The sequence below is a fragment of the Dipodomys ordii genome, unplaced genomic scaffold (genome assembly GCF_000151885.1).
Source record: "Dipodomys ordii isolate 6190 unplaced genomic scaffold, Dord_2.0 Scaffold20, whole genome shotgun sequence".
NCBI lineage: Eukaryota > Metazoa > Chordata > Mammalia > Rodentia > Heteromyidae > Dipodomys > Dipodomys ordii.
The window spans coordinates 17,668,168-17,684,417 of record NW_012267236.1 but is presented as its reverse complement, the minus strand read 5'-3'; the positions used below and the strand labels follow the sequence as shown (position 1 = coordinate 17,684,417).

At 38.0% G+C, this 16,250-nt stretch overlaps 1 protein-coding gene across 1 annotated transcript in view; it reads right to left on the bottom strand.

Moving 5' to 3' along the window:
* The window catches only part of Nbas (neuroblastoma amplified sequence), a 284,959-nt gene that overhangs the window by 123,738 nt on the left and 144,971 nt on the right, over positions 1–16,250 (bottom strand). The window contains exons 33-35 of the mRNA XM_013013552.1: positions 10,803–10,916; positions 8,043–8,200; positions 7,243–7,332 (exon numbers count right to left, since the gene is read on the bottom strand). Coding sequence (XP_012869006.1) covers positions 7,243–7,332; positions 8,043–8,200; positions 10,803–10,916 — 362 coding nt within the window. The remainder of the gene's footprint in view (positions 1–7,242; positions 7,333–8,042; positions 8,201–10,802; positions 10,917–16,250) is intronic.

Here is a 16,250-nt window from a genome sequence, read left to right as displayed (position 1 = left end):
TAGAGACCCAGAAACACAACAAATCAAAGAAAGGTTGGACAAATGGGATTGCATGAAATTACAGAGCTTCTGCAGGGCAAAGGACATAGCTAGCAAGATCAATAAAAAGCCCACAGATTGGGAGATCTTCACTAGCCATACAACGGACAAGGGTCTCATATCTAAAATATACCTGGAACTCAAAAAATAAAATCCCCCAATAACAAATCTTCAAAGAAACAACTGCCCAATAAATTAGTGGGCTAAAGACTTAAAGAGAAACTTCTCTGAAAAGGAAAGAAGGATGACCAATAGACACATGAAGAAATGTTCAAACTCTCTAGCCATAAAGGAAATGCCACCTCACCCCAGTTAGAATGGCTTATAATCAAGAACTCTAACAACAACAGATGCTGGAGGGGATGTGGACAGAAGGGAACCCTACTCCATTGTTGGTGGGAGTGTAAACTAGTTCAACCACTTTGGAAAGTAGTATGGAGGTTCCTCAAAAGACTCCACATAGAGCTCCCCTATGACCCAGCAATCCCACTTTTGGGCATTCACCCAAATGGTCACAAACAAGACCACACTAAAGCTACCAGCACAACTATGTTTATTGCAGCATTATTTACCATAGCTAAGGTATGGAACCAACGCAGACACCCCTCAGTAGATGAATGGATCAACAAAATGTGGTATATATACACAATGGAATTCTATGCCTCTATCGGAAAGAATGACATTGCCCCATTTGTCAGAAAATGGAAAGACTTGGAAAAAATTATGTTAAGTCAAGTAAGCCAGGTCCAAAGAAACATAGGTCCCATGGTTTCCCTTATTTGCAATAACTAGTATATGTCTGAGTCAAGTAGAAAAGGTCAGATAAGTTGATATTAGGGAAATGAACCCTAAGATATGTAATCAAATGTTTTATTCTTTCATGCGATTGTTTCTAACACATTTATAAGGTGATTTCCTTGTTGCTTTGTATGTCCCTCCCCCACAGTATAACCCCTGCTTTCACTGTATTTGATGTTGTTATAATTTGTGGAGGGGGGGGGAAACAAATCATTTAAATAGGGATACAGGTGGACCCATTGCAACAATGAGATGTACAAGTCATTATGTCGAAAACAAACTTTACAACTTTGGTGGGGGGGGGGGGAGAGTTGGGAGAGGTGGGGAGAAGATGGGATGGGAAGGGGAAACAAATGAGGAGGCTACAATGCGTGATAAGAAATGTACTCATTTAGATGTGAGGGCGATCTGGCCGCGACATCTGTCACCCCATTGATTGCCAGGGTTGATTCGGCTTATCTGGCTGGCTAGGCGGGTGTCCCCTTCCTCCCTCATGGCTCCATGTGCGTCCCTCCCAAAGCTACGCGCTCGGTCAAAGAGGACGACCATCCCCGATAGAGGAGGACCGGTCCTAGGTCAAGGGTATACGAGTAGCTGTGCTCCCCTGCTAGAACCTCCAAACAAGCTCTCAAGAAATGAACTCATTTTCTTGCCCGTGTAATTGTAACCTCTCTATACAGTATTTTCACAATTAAAAAAAAAAAGTTCTAAGGAGCAAGCCTTTTTGATCTCTCAGGAGTCCTGAACCCGAATATGAACGCTATAATTTAGGAAAAATAATGCTATCTTATTTTCTCTTTCCTTGGCTACTTTTAATCACTTTGGATGAATGTCTTTAGATATGTGATATATCCATGAAGTTGGGACCTGTGCTAGGAATCTGGGTTGCCAGGAAGACTAAGACATGGTCCTTGCTCTAACGAACTTTGAGGACATGATACAAAGAAGGTAAATAAGAAAATTATTTCGCCAATGAGCTAGAAACAGAGAGACGGTCCCTATTCCAATATAAGCTGAGTAGAGCAAGGGGGCTGAAATCAGCAGTGCCAAGTCTCATATCAAGATTGACATGTCTATTTGAAATATAAGTAGAGATGGTAGGTTGGCAGCTGTACCCAGAAGCAGAAAACTGTAAGCATAAATGCTGATATTTAAAGTCGTAATCATTAGGAGGTCATCTAGGGAAGGAAGGACCAACAAGTTAGGGAAGAGCTTGTGTAAAACTGAGATCAACTGTGATCTGCATTTAGCTAGGAAGATTAGGAGGAACCTGAGAAAACAAGTGGTCCCGGAGATAAGGATGTCAAATGTCACTTACAGGTTAGATAATGAAGACTGAGATTTGACCCATCAATGTAAAACAAGATCAGACACCAGTGGAATCCAGACACCAGCTACTCTAGTGAAATAGTGAGGACTGAAGGCCTCATGAGGAATAGGTGGAAGGACAGAGAGATAAGAGAGAACAAAGAGGGGGAATAATGAGTAAACGGGTAGCTACAACAAGTATAAACCAGAAAACATATCTCAAAGTGGCACATAATGGCTCTAAAGTGGTAAGTAAAATCACCATACTTCCCTAAAGGTAGAACACTGAGCATACACAGGTTTCATTGTGACTGAGACCAATAACGCATAGGTCCTACAGAAAAAAGGACCACGTAAAACAAAGAAGAAAATCCTAAAATACAAACTATAGTCCTAAAAGAGGCAGCTGGTTGGAACTTTTGTGAAAATCCATGATGTACATTTGCAAATCTGAGGAAAATGATAAGCACATATCCAGCTATTAAATAAGTAAATAGAAGCATCACAATAAACTAGATATGGCCTCTTTGATCAGATCTATATGCTAAATGAAATGCACAGATATTCTGAATTTCTGTCTTAGCACCAGACCTCTGATGCCATGATCCTCCAAAAACCCCAGCAAAACAAAAACTGATGAGGATCTACTGTATTTCCAGTAACATGCCAGCATTACAGCTGCGTGCAAGACAAAGTGAGTACTTATTCATAGGTATGAAGAAAAAACTAGAAAAGCACAGGAAACCACTTAACTCAGGAACACATTTCTGCCACTGTCTTGGGGCAATACTAGTATTAGTGTGCAAACACGTGTACATAACATACCCAATATGGATCCATCTAAAGTCCAAAAAAACTGCACACAATCTAAACGTCCAAAAGCAAAGCAAAGGTCTTTGCTTTCATCCATGGATTAATCGACAATGAATTCATAACTTGATGGCACTACTGGGAAGGGTTAACAACTTTTGGAAGTAGGGCTTAGATTAAAAAAAAAAAAAAAACTAAGTCAGGAGGGTCCCTCCTCAATCTTCTCTGCTTCCTGGGTTGTAACAGGAGTCTTTTGCACACAACAGAACCACGTTGCTCTATCACATTCTCTCTGCCATGATGAAAGTATACAGGACATACAGAACTTACCACATGCAGGTCCAGAAGCCAAGGAGTCAAGTGACCATGGACTGAAACACCGAAATCCATGAGCCAAAAGAAACCTTATCACCATGTATTTTATCACATGAAAAAATTCTAGGAGAAGCAGAAAAGGTCAAAAGCTATGTACATATGACCATATAAGATGATGCTAAGCGAAATGAACCCCAAGACAGGGACACAAGAGGTTTTATCCTTCGTGCTGTTGCTTTTAATGTACTTATAATGTATGTTTTTTTTGTTCCTTTTGTATGTCCTTCCCCAATGGTATAACTCCTGTTTTCACTATATTTGATTCCAGTGCCCTGCATCTTGTATAAACATTTTTCTAATTTGGGGAGGGGAAGGGAAATAACAAAATGCTGAAATAATGATACAGGTTGACCCATTGTAACAATGAGATGTACAAGACACTATGTTGAAAACAAACGTTATAATTTGGGGTGGGGGAGGGGGGACTTAGGAGGTGGGAAAGGAAGGGATGGTAGGGAAAAAACAAAGGAGGGGGTAACAATGCTCGAAAGGAAATGTATTCATTATCTTAATCCTGTAACTGTAACCCCTTTGTATAGTATCTTCACAATAAAAATATATTAAAAAATATCATGCAACATAGTTGAAAAAAAGAAATTCTAAACCAAAAGAGCAACCCTTTTAAGGAACAGTTTCTTCAAATATTAAACATAAACATATTATGCAATACATCAATTCTATCCCCAAGTATGTATATGAGAAATAAAAATGTATTTCTGAGCAGGGTGAGCCAGTGGCTCACGCCTATAATCCTAGCCACTCAGGAAGCTGAGATCTGAGGATCGTGGTTCAAAGCCAGTCAGGACAGAAAAGTCCCCATGTGAGACTCTTATCTCCAATTAACCACCCAAGCACAGGAAGTGACGCTGAGGTAGAGTGCTAGCCTGGAGGACAAAGAGCCTCAGGGACAGCACCTAGGCCCTGAGTACAAGCCCCACAACAGACAAAAAAAAATGTATTTCCATACAAAAGCTTGAAGATCAATGTGCATAACAGCATCATTCACAACAGCTAAGAAGTGTCAATGAGCCAATGAATAGAAAAAGAACATGCTGATCATGAAACAACTGCCATTCTGCTCACTTTCATACATTTTATAAAAATAATAACCTTTTTATATATTCAACAGTGCTCTGTATTTACATCATACTCTATTTCTAAACATTAATTAGCCCAATCGTATAAATCTGTAGTCACTTAATGTTCATAACAAGTTTTCCCACAGTGAAAATGATTTTTTAATGGAACTCCGTATACAATCCATTTCTAACACTAATTAGATTTATCTGGGGAAAACACCATTGGCTAAGTGGTATAAATAATAATAGCTAAACAAAAATGTTAATATGCTAAGTGGGAGAATATTATTCCATTTAAAGTACATAATAACCAACATTAATAAGAAAATAGAAATTTGCAATCCCGAATTCACAAAGACTGCATTTTGTTCTATTTATAAACAACTATCTTATTCACAGGGAACAAGGCATTATCTTCAAATTTGTAGTATCCACTTATACCAATGCAAATGCTACTGCATAATAATTATGCCTCTATTTTACTTGAATATATAAATAAAAATCATTTCCATAACTGAAGTAATGAAAGTCTTAACTATGATGCAGATTACACATAAAATCAGCCCTCATTTGAGTCATAATTTAATGGGGTTATTATATCTACTGTTAATGTGTAATACACAACCTCTTACATTCAAACACTGTGTTTTGGTCTAAATGTAGCTATAACATTCTGAAATGCACACCATGATTCAAAGCCATAATGTGTTCATTCGGGGTTTGGATTTGCACTTCATGAGATCCTCATCTATTATAACTTGCTGAGGAAGGACAAAGGAAGATGGGAAAGCTTTTTAGGAAGAAACAAAAACAGCCAACCACCAATGTGGAAGAATTCTTTTTCCTCCTAAGTAGGCCATGGAGACGAGTGCTGGTGCAGTGCTCATTTACTGATGAGCTTTGAACAAGGCACTATGTGCTGACCTGCACACACAGAAACTGCCGGCTCCAAAGAAGTCACCAACAGGCCAGCTGGACACTCCTAATTCACTGTAAGAGCAGAAACCAGGAAGCCCAACAGTTACACAAAGCTCTTTGTGGACTTTTATAAAGAAGGATATGAATTCAGCAGAAGCTCACTGAGTTGAGTTCAGCAGAAAAATGGTCCAGCTCTCTGCTGAATAGAAAGCTAATATATCTCTATATTGGCCAAAACATAGCAGGACCTCAAGAGCCCCTGGGGTCATGCAAGTGAGTTCAACTGAAAATTTGTTCACATTTTCTATCCTTTATTTTAGGTCAAATTCTACTTCCCAATTTATTTTTACCGCAAGCTAATCATCATGCAGTGGGTATTTCCAAATGAGTTTATCAACTATTTACCAGGAATTTATTACACTTGTCATCTTAGCTACTCATGAGGTAGAGATTTGGAGGACTGTAGATTGAGAACCTGTAGTCCCAGTTACTGTGGGAAGGGTTCAGGCTGGTCCAGACAAACAGAGAGAGCTTGTCTCAAAGTTACTAGAATAAAAAGGGCTGGAAGCATGGTTCAAGTGGTAGAGCCCCTGCCTGAAAAGCACCTAAACCCACAAAAGGTGGTAAAAGAGCCTATTCAGGAATCAGGATGGTCCTGAGTTTGTAAAGCATAGCAAGAAATGATGACAGAGACAGGCAAGAGTGGTCAGTGCACCCACCCCAAGGGTAAGTGTGGAGACCAAAAGGTCAAAGATCCAAGTTTGGGGTTAAGAATATCTAATGAAAAGCAGGTCTTTGAATACAGTCTGAAAGACACTTCCTCCTAATACACAGAACTGCTATTATAAGAATTGCTTGATGGAATTCCATGTTCCTCCATGTTCCTCCATGTTCTTCCATGTTCCAGCTTATAACCCCAGTTTTCACCGTATTTGATTCCGGTGCCCTGCATCTTATATACACATTTTTCTAATTTGGGGAGGGAAAGGGAAAACATAAAATGCTTAAATAGGAATACAGCTTGACCCATTCTAACAATGAGATGTACAAGACACTTTGTTGAAAAAGAACTTTACAACTTCAGGCATGGGAGGAGGGGAAGGGGAAGGGAAAACACAGGAGGGGGTAACAATGCTCGATAGGAAATGTACTCATTACCTTAACTCATGTAACTGTAACTCCTCTGTACAGTATCTTTACAATAAAAAAAAAAGAATTGGTCAAAATCCTATAGAGAAAATATCAGAATGTTTTATATCCAGTGAGGGAAGCCAAATAATTACTAATCAGTCAAAATATGCCTAAAGATGAAATATATCCACATCACTGTAGGTTCTTCAAAAAGGCTACTATTTCCATCTGGGAGAAGTACAACAAAAGAAGCCCACTATTTGTATACAGCAATTTACTTCTAAATAGCAATAAAAATGTATATCCTCTAGTCTCTAGTTATCTATAATAGTATGAATGACTCACAAACATAATACTGAATTATAACTATTTCATAAAAATACAGAAACAGTCAAAATCAAACTATCACATTACAATGTAAGAGTATGAAGATTAACTACAACAAAATAAAGACCAAACTGGTGAGTTATTAGAATTAGTCAGGACAAGATCTCTGGAAGAAGACAAAAGACTGGAAAGTAAATTGGGAGAGGCTGTGGGATGTGGTGGAAGGCAAGGGCATAGTCCTAGTTATTTCTTTGTGTGGTGGTTTTGGGTGTTTTGTTTGCAATCACATGTTGAGTTCGACATATTTGTCATGTGCACTTTCCTGCATGTCGTATTTCACACACCCAAAATTTGAAACACAGTCTCTACACACAGTTATACAAACCCTCCTCCTAGCTGGGGTTAGGTGTTCAATCTATACCTTTCCAACCCTTAACTCCCCTGCTTCAGAGCCTACCTCCTGTAATGGTTTATTAATTAATGATGAAACACTGATGTTTTCTCTTCCTTCAGGATGGATCTCAAAATTCACTCTTTGGTACAGAATCTGAAACAAGAACAGGCTATATTAAAATGAGTTTTAATTTTCCCCTCTTTACAATGCACGTTTGAAATTTTTAAAATATTCTTTATTTTTCCTTTCGAGGAAAGGCATTGTTATTTCCTAGTGAATAGTTTTTGACAACAAACATACTTTAGGACTTTACATGAATATTTCAAAAGTGAGAATTAACTGTGGAAAAATGAATGAAAGCAAGGTAAACATGAAATTTCCACAGACCTCTCAGATTGTTACCAGAGTTTCTCAAAAAGAGCACGTATTCTACTTATGCAGACCTAGCCTCTGAGTTTTAGGAACATTTGCCCAACCCAGGTCCATATGGATCTTCAATTCCCAAAGGACACCAAAAGGAATGCTGTAACTATCATAGCTTCAGAGACTATTTCACATGCTCATTCCCCATATATTTACCTTAGCTTTACCTTAAACTCAGTAATTTTTTTCTAATACTACTTTCAATTTTTCTCAAGACCAACTTGTTCCCTTTCTTCTTTAATCTTTATGATAATAAATTCAGAGACATTGGTTAAGATTCTCCTATTTTCAAATCCCTTTTCAGGTAGGTCACAATCTATTTTTCTTGCATTAAAAAAAATCACTACACATACCTAATCCACACTGTAACAAAATACACTTTAGCAAGGTCCAGGCTGTTTTGAATTTTCTTTTGTTTTGTTTTGTTTAGGAGCACTTACTTGTGCCTGTAGACTGCTGCTGGCTGTCAAAAGAAGTTCAATATTGCTAGCAGGGCAATGTGTCAAAGCAAAAGCCATGAGTTCTTGTCGAGTGGCCAAGTCCTGGTAACCTTCTGATTGTCCTAACTGGCTACAAACATCCCAACTTTTAGGATAACCTACAAGGTAGCCAAGAAAAAGACCATGATTTCCCAAAGTTATATAAGACACATCCAGGTAATGCTGGTAGCTCACACTTGTAATCCTAGCTACCCACTAGGCTGAAATCTGAGAATATCAATTCAAAGCCAGCCTGGGCAGGAAATTCCCTGAGACTATCTACCAAAAAGCCAAAGGGGAGTACTATTATTCAGCAAAAAAGCTCAGGGGTAGTGCCTCCCCCCTGAGTTCAAGCCCCAGGACTGGCACTAAAAAAAAAAAAGGTATATCCAAGATCAAACTGAAGAATACATACTGGATGCCAGGTCTCCTACTACCAAAGTAAAACTGAAGACATAATGGCATATGAGGCAGAAATTTAAGAATTTAAATTAGAAAAGGAAGATTAGGCTGATTAACAATCACAAAAAGTTCAATGCTACTCTAGACAATTTTCTCTGACCAACATTCACTTTTAGAGTAACTAAAAATGAATGGGAATATACATATATATTGTGCCCTGTTGTAGAATGAGTAAAATATAGATCCCTTAATTCAGAACGCTATGGCCCAGCCCAATTGCTTAGCACTCCTGTGAGCCTATAAAAGCTATAACATACTTGCTTTACTGCTACTAAGGGACAATAATAACCCCTTTCCTCTTAGGTTGTTGAAAGGATAAGTAATACTTATAATTAAGAGCTCATCAGGAACTTCAAGGTACTCAATAAAGAGATATGAAGATAGAAACACAGGTAGAATCATTCACTGCGCAGAAGAGGATAGATATCCAAGGTCAGTGCCAGAAACAGAGCCACTTCTTGATTCCTAGGAGAGATCATTCTTATTCTTAAAATATAATTGTATTCTTATTTGAAGGAATTCTAGCTTGAAAATATGACTTTTCCTCCCCTGGGAACACAGGCCTCCATCCAGAATAACTTCTCCAGGTATATTAAGTAAAAATTAATTCATTCAAATTCTTAAAAGAGCTCTCTAAATAAATAATTTTGAATTGATAAAATATGTGTACAGAAAACAACTATTCTGAACTTCATATTACAAAGTCACTTGGTTAATATTATTTAATATAGTGCTTGTATGAAACCAAATTTCTAATGTCAGGGTTGTAAGTACCTTAATATGTTTTATTCCAGAGTGTTGTTTTGTTGTTGTTGTTGTTGTTTGTTGTTTGTTGTTGCCAGTCCTGAGGCTTGAACTCAGAGCCTGGACTCTATTCCTGAGCCTCTCTGTGCTCAAGATTAACACTTTACCACTTGAACCACTGCACCACTTTTGGCTTTTTCTGTTTATGTGGTACTGAGGAATCAAACCAGGGCTTCATGCATGCTAGGCAAGCACTCTACCACTAAGCCTGTCCGGAGTTTTTAAATGTTATAAATAAATTGCCACAGATTGTCTCCTTCACCAACTAAACTTTCTCAACCAAGTCTCAACCTTTACTAGAATGCATTCCTCAGTTTCAGCAAGAATTCTCCTTTAAGTTGTAGAGTCAGGATGTCTACACCCTCAATATCTGACTGACTTCTTCATCTGCCACCCTTCAAACCTAGTCACCTTGTCCTGCCTTCTGGGGAAAATCCTATTTAATCAAGTTAGCAAGAACTTTCTAAATTTGATATTTCTTCTTAGTAATTTTCCATCCAGTGACTCCTCTGTTTTGCTCATTACCTGTAATATCCACCTGTATTTGTTGTGTTAGCAGTTGAGTCTAATCTATCTCCTCTCTGCAATAACTTTGACACCTAACACAATTGTCCTCAACAAGGTCTTCCAGACTATTATTAACAAGTATCAGAATCATTTTTCATTAATAGTAGACATACAAAGAGTGCATAAATCTAGCTTTGGATACAGCCCAGTGACAGAGCACTTACGTGTAATGCATGAGGCCAGCACCAAATAACAAAAACAGTAGCAAAACAGTGCACGTATCCTTAGTACACAATTCCATGAGTTTTCATGAAGTGTTGTACTCTGTTTTAACTACCCATTGTTGAAGTATAAGCAGTAGGTCATACAGTGTTTGGGCACAGGTACAGGAACACAGCATTTAGTACAAAGCCTATGATAAAATGATGTCACTTTCTACCAAAGAACATGTTCTTCAGATGATGAATACTTCCATAAGAAAATCACTTACAATCCAGAGACAGGATTTTTGAATTTCAACATAGAAAATGTTAAGTTGCAAACTACTTCCCAATTTTTCAAAATTAGTTTGAAAAGCAATGTTCTTTTTACAAACTAAAGAATAAAAATAATGACTCTGTAGTCACAAATTATCAATATTATTTAAATTTTATTTTATATATAAACACATGAATGTCATTAAACATATTCATTAAACTGTGATTATATTTTAAATAAGACCTGGAAAGCAATCAAAAGCTCAGATAAGGCATAACATCTGAGTTCATTAAAATATTAATATATATACATACAGCATAAGTGCTTGACAGGGCTAATAAAATGTATCTCAAGCAAAAATGTGGCTAGCTTACTAATCAGGCCAATTGATTTAAGCACAGACCTTTTCCATTATTCATCACGTACAGAGCACATGAACGAAGTGTTAGAATAAGTAAGGTGCCTACTCACCTGTGGCCATCAGCTCCTGACAATGCATATTTGCTGCTTTGTAGTCATGGAAACGAAGTGCTTGCTCTACTAAAAGGATTAGAACTTGTCCACGCCTTTCTTCTGGGTCTTCACCTGGAAGCACATGCAAATGAATTAATGATTAGGGCAGCATCAATTGATTTTAAAAAGCTCATTAACAGTGGTGGCCAAACTAATTCAAAAAAATAAAGCATAGAGATTAGACTATTTGTAAATGATTAGAGGATAAAAGGTTACAGTTATTTTGACCTTTCAATTGACTGACTGCATAGAAGTAGTCCCCAGTCTCCACAGAGATCAATGATTAATATCAGTTCCTAATTAAAATACTGCACCAAAAACTCCATATGAGAATGGACTACAGATCTACAGAGAAGTCTAGATCTTTCCTCAAACAAAGGAAAGAGAAGAACCCCATACTTCCAAAGAAAACAAATTATAAGAGTGACTCGTAAATAAAGTAAATAGATGAAGAAAACACAATCATAATATGCCTCATGTTAAAACTCAACAAATGCTGATTTTGTTGGGCTGTGACCTTGTCTTTCTATGCAAGAGGAGGGTGGGGCCAAGGAGAGAGGGTGGGCAAATAAAGAACTCATTTGTACTACAAAATCAAGTAAGAGAGGGGTGGGATGAAGAGATGAGAATGTTGAAGGAGTAATACTGATACAGACATATTATATTCATAACTGCACTATTAAATGGCACCTCCTTTGCACTACACTTAAAGATACATTTGTTAAACTCAATTCGTAAGCATACCTGTAATCTCAGTACATGGCAGGCTGAAGCAGAAACACCATGATTTCAAGGCCAACCTAGGGTACAGTACATAATGAGATTTATCTCACCACTACCACCAGGAACAGGAGAAAAAGGAGAAGGAAGAGGTGCAGGAAGAGAAATTACACTAGCAATTAAAATTAAAGCCAGTAATATTTGGAAGCTAGAGCTAGAACTGAAGTATAGCCTACAGCACTGACAAAGACTGCTAGGTGGGCTCCTCTGCCTCATGTCCGGCATCACCAGGTCTGTTCTCCAGACGCAGTTTTAGCAAATATCCTATTAAGTTGGTTTATCCAGAACCTCCACCCTAGACATTTCATTACCCTAGAAGGGAACTCTGGCCTGCCTTCAGCAATAATTATATATCCTGTTAGATCTGCTTAGCCCAAGATAAGTCCTCTTTGTATTTCCTATTCCACCCTCCCTAGTTTTCCTTTTAGGAGTTGGAATTGAACTGCTCCTTTACTGTGAAGCCATTAGGCTGAGACATCCCAACTGAAAAACAAACCCGTGGAAAGGGTTTCATGGAGCTACAGCTATCGCCTTTAGTAATTCCACAAAGGCCACTGGTGACTTGGCTAACACAGAATTCAGGAAAGGCAGAAAACAGTTTGTACCACCACACCAACAGCTATGGCACCGGCCTTAACAAATCAGAATTCCTGAACCCAATGCTACACATGAACTATTAAAATTATTTCCTTTGTGTTTTAATATATTGGTGAGATACTAAAAGTACAAATTTAGGGTGAAATTTAACTGTCTGAAGATGCTTTCATGCACAGCAAACTTGTACACAGATGGCTATTTCAGCGGTAGGTTTAGGATTTGGTTATTCTTGAACTATGGATGGTCCAGTATGTTTGAGAATACCCCATGAAATTTGGGCAGTTATAAGAACCCTAGAAGACTGAGAGTTGGTACTGGACTGTGGAGAATGCTGCAGTATTATTTATAAAGTCTGTTTCACCCAGGTGGAAAAGCTGACTTGAGTACTGGAAAATTTACTATTCCATCTTCAAGAGTTCACAGGACATCCTCATGACTCATTACTCAAGAATGTATACCAAGAAGAACACCTAAAAGCCAAACACAATAGAGCCAACTACTTGAGAGATGAAGAATGGGAATGTCATGGTTCAAGGCCAGCCCTGGAAAAAGTTTGTAGGCAAAAAACAAATCTATGACCCTAATAAGCACCCTGTAATCCCAGCTGTTCAAAGACTGAGGCAGGAGGGCACAATTTCAAGCCCAGCCTGCACTTGTTGGTGAGTTTGAGGTGGTCTAAGCTGTGCAGGGAGACCCTGTCTCAAAAAGAAAAAAAGAGAGAAAGAAAAAACCCTACATCCCACTTCCTAGTGGCTATATCTTCATGTAGTCAAGTTATCTATGCATATAGATATTGATGTATCATGATCATATCTTGATGGTACGAGCCTTGTGTAAACAAGCTGTTTGTAATCATAAAGATGCTTTGATTTGATGATATAAACTTTTAAGCACTGAACTACGGATAATGATCGATGACGAACTATGAAGATCAGTACAGAACTAGTCAGAAGAAAGTGCTAAAAATTCAGTAGCAAAACTTTCAGATAATCTGACTTAGCTTCTTGATGTTGAACAGTAAATCCCAGCAGCAACCATAGATACGGTGGTATATATAGTAGAGTGGAGGGATTTCATTTTGTTACTCTTTATAAAAAGTTACAGTTTATTCCCTGGGTTTAAAGAAAATGTTCAAGTAGTATAAACACTGATGTATAAGGTGCTTTAAAAAAAATGGAAAGAATCTTAAGTGTAACTAACCAGAAACCATTAACTACCTACAACTAAATGTTCTGGTCTCAGGCTTCTTTTGTGCAAAGCACTGACTTTTCACTTGGGCCTAGATCTGCCCAATGGGTAACTAAAAGCAGGACACAAATCTGGAATCGCTGCATCTGTGTTAGTCTCTGTGTTAGTCTCTCCTGTAGTCACCCTGGAATTCAGGGACAACTACCTCTTGTGACACAGAGTAATCTAACCCCAGGCAGCAATGACTTCATCACCTTGACAAAGCCTTCACCTTCTTTGCGTGCCCCCTTTTGTTCCTCTCATATGTAATCTAAGGGCTCATGTTAGTACCCCAAAAACAACATTAATGACAGTGGTCCCCTTATCTTACTAGTACATCAATAGTGATTAAAGTTCCTTTTCTGTTTTTCAGGAATTCCAGATATTTGTTCTCTTATAATTTTATCTTTGAAGACTTTCTTATTTGTTTTTTTAATTTATTTTTTATTTTTTTATTGTGAAAATACTATACAGAAGGGTTACAATTACATGGGCAAGATCATGAGTACATTTCAAGCATTGTAGCCTCCTCCTTTGTTTCCCCTTCCCATCCCTTCCCATCTTCCCCCTGCCTCCCCCATGCAATCCTCCTCTCCCCCACCCAATCCTCCTTCCCCATTTCCCCCCACCAAAGTTGTAAAGTTTGTTTTTGACATAATGACTTGTACATCTCATTGTACAAGTCCACCTGTATCCCTATTTAATGGGTCCACCTACATCCCTATTTAAACAATTTGTTTTTTACCTTCCCCTCCACAAATTATACCAACATCAAATACAGTGAAAGCAGGGGTTATACTGTGGGGGAGGGGCATACAAAGCAACAAAGAAAGCATCTTATAAAAGTGTTAGAAACAATCGCATGAAAGAATAAAACATTTGATTACATATCTTAGGGTTCATTTCCCTAACATCAACTTATCTGACCTTTTCTGCTTGACTCAGACATATACTAGTTATTGCAAATAAGGGAAACCATGGGACGTATGTTTCTTTGGGCCTGGCTTACTTCACTTAATATAATTTTTTCCAAGTCTTTTCATTTCCTAACAAATGGGGCAATGTCATTCTTTCTGATGGAGGCATTTTGCTGTATCCTGAGTAGGCCACAAACTCACAATTCCAAAGCTTCAGCCTCCCATCAGCTAAGATCATGGGCATGTTCCCACAGGCCTGTTTTTATGCATTATTTTCTACAATATCAAACCAAGAAATCTAGAAATATCTGATCAATTCTGTGCTAGCAGCCAAATATATGCCAAAGTCTGTTGACTAAATAAAATACAAGAGGTTCACTTTGTATAATTATATAGTGTCAAAAAGAGAAGAAACTGAGTATGGTCAGATTAGCATTTATTAAGGTCAATGATTCAGAACCATCTGACTTAATGAAGCAAAAGATCCCTTGGTAAGACTGCAAATATCCAAGGTAGAATAAGTCTTCTATCTGAAACTGTCAAGGAGGATCAATGAGGTCATGCTAGTTTTGGGGTTTTATCTCAAACTGCAGAAGGAGCATTGTGACAAGGGCTTAGTTAAGACAGAAAAGGTATTACATTTCATAACTATTAGTATGTTTATTACATGAACTCAGGTGGCTCAAAATAAATATATGTTCAATGAATTATACATACTAGCCTTGTGTTTTGATGATACTACACTAGATTATAATACTGATTTCACATGGAAATTTGTGAAATAGGATGTGGCCAATGGTCCAAGTATTAAAACTAAAACAACTGTACTACAGAGGTTTCCATATGCCTGCATGTATCCTGAACACCTGTGAATCCTGCTCAGGCATATGCAAGAATGAGGCAAACACACGCAAGCTGCTCTGTAGGACTAAAGATGTTCTTCCTATTCACACGGGCTGCCAGGACCACTGATCCATATTCCTCTTCCTATTTTTCCCTGCTAAGCAACATAATAAACTGTTATCCTTAATTTATTTTGTACAATGGAAAGGTGACCACGCAGATATTCATGAGATTAAATGAGATAAAATATGTAAAAATTTCACCAAAGAGTTAATGCACAAAGTTTTCTAACATGTCTTCACTTACAAGAAAGATGGTAATCATAACATTTCAATACAGATACATAATTCCATAACATATGTGCTGAATCGTTCCAGGAACTACTAACCCTTACTCAAAAGGTACTCAACTGGCACCTATAAACATATATTTAGATGTTCACTTCGAGGATAAGATGGACACACTAAATTTCAGTAGCGAGACAGACTCGACAAATGCGACAACCTTAAAATAAAACGTTTCTGCACAGCTAAAGACATAGCAACCAAACTAGAAAGACAGCCAACTAACTGGGAAAAAATATTTACCAGCAATATATCAGACAAGGGGTTAATATCCAGTATATTCAGGAAACTCAAGAAACTAATCCCTCCAAAAGCCAACAAATCAATTACTAAATGGACAAGGGAATTAAAGAGAGACTTCTCAGAAGAAGAGATAAAAATAGCAAAGAAACACAGGAAGAAATGTTCACCATCTCTGCTTGTAAAGGAAATGCAAATAAAGACAACCCTGAGAAACCACCTTACCCCAGTCAGAATGGCCCACATCCACAAATCAGCCAACGACAAATGCTGGAGGGGATGTGGAGAAAGAGGAACTCTATTACACTGCCAGTGGGAATGTACAGTTACACAGCCACTTTGGAAAGCATTCTGGAGGGTCCTTAGAAAGCTAAATATTGACCTCCCTTATGACCCAGTCATACCACTTCTAGGCATCTATCCTGAACAACAGGAACCAGGATACAAGGACACATGCA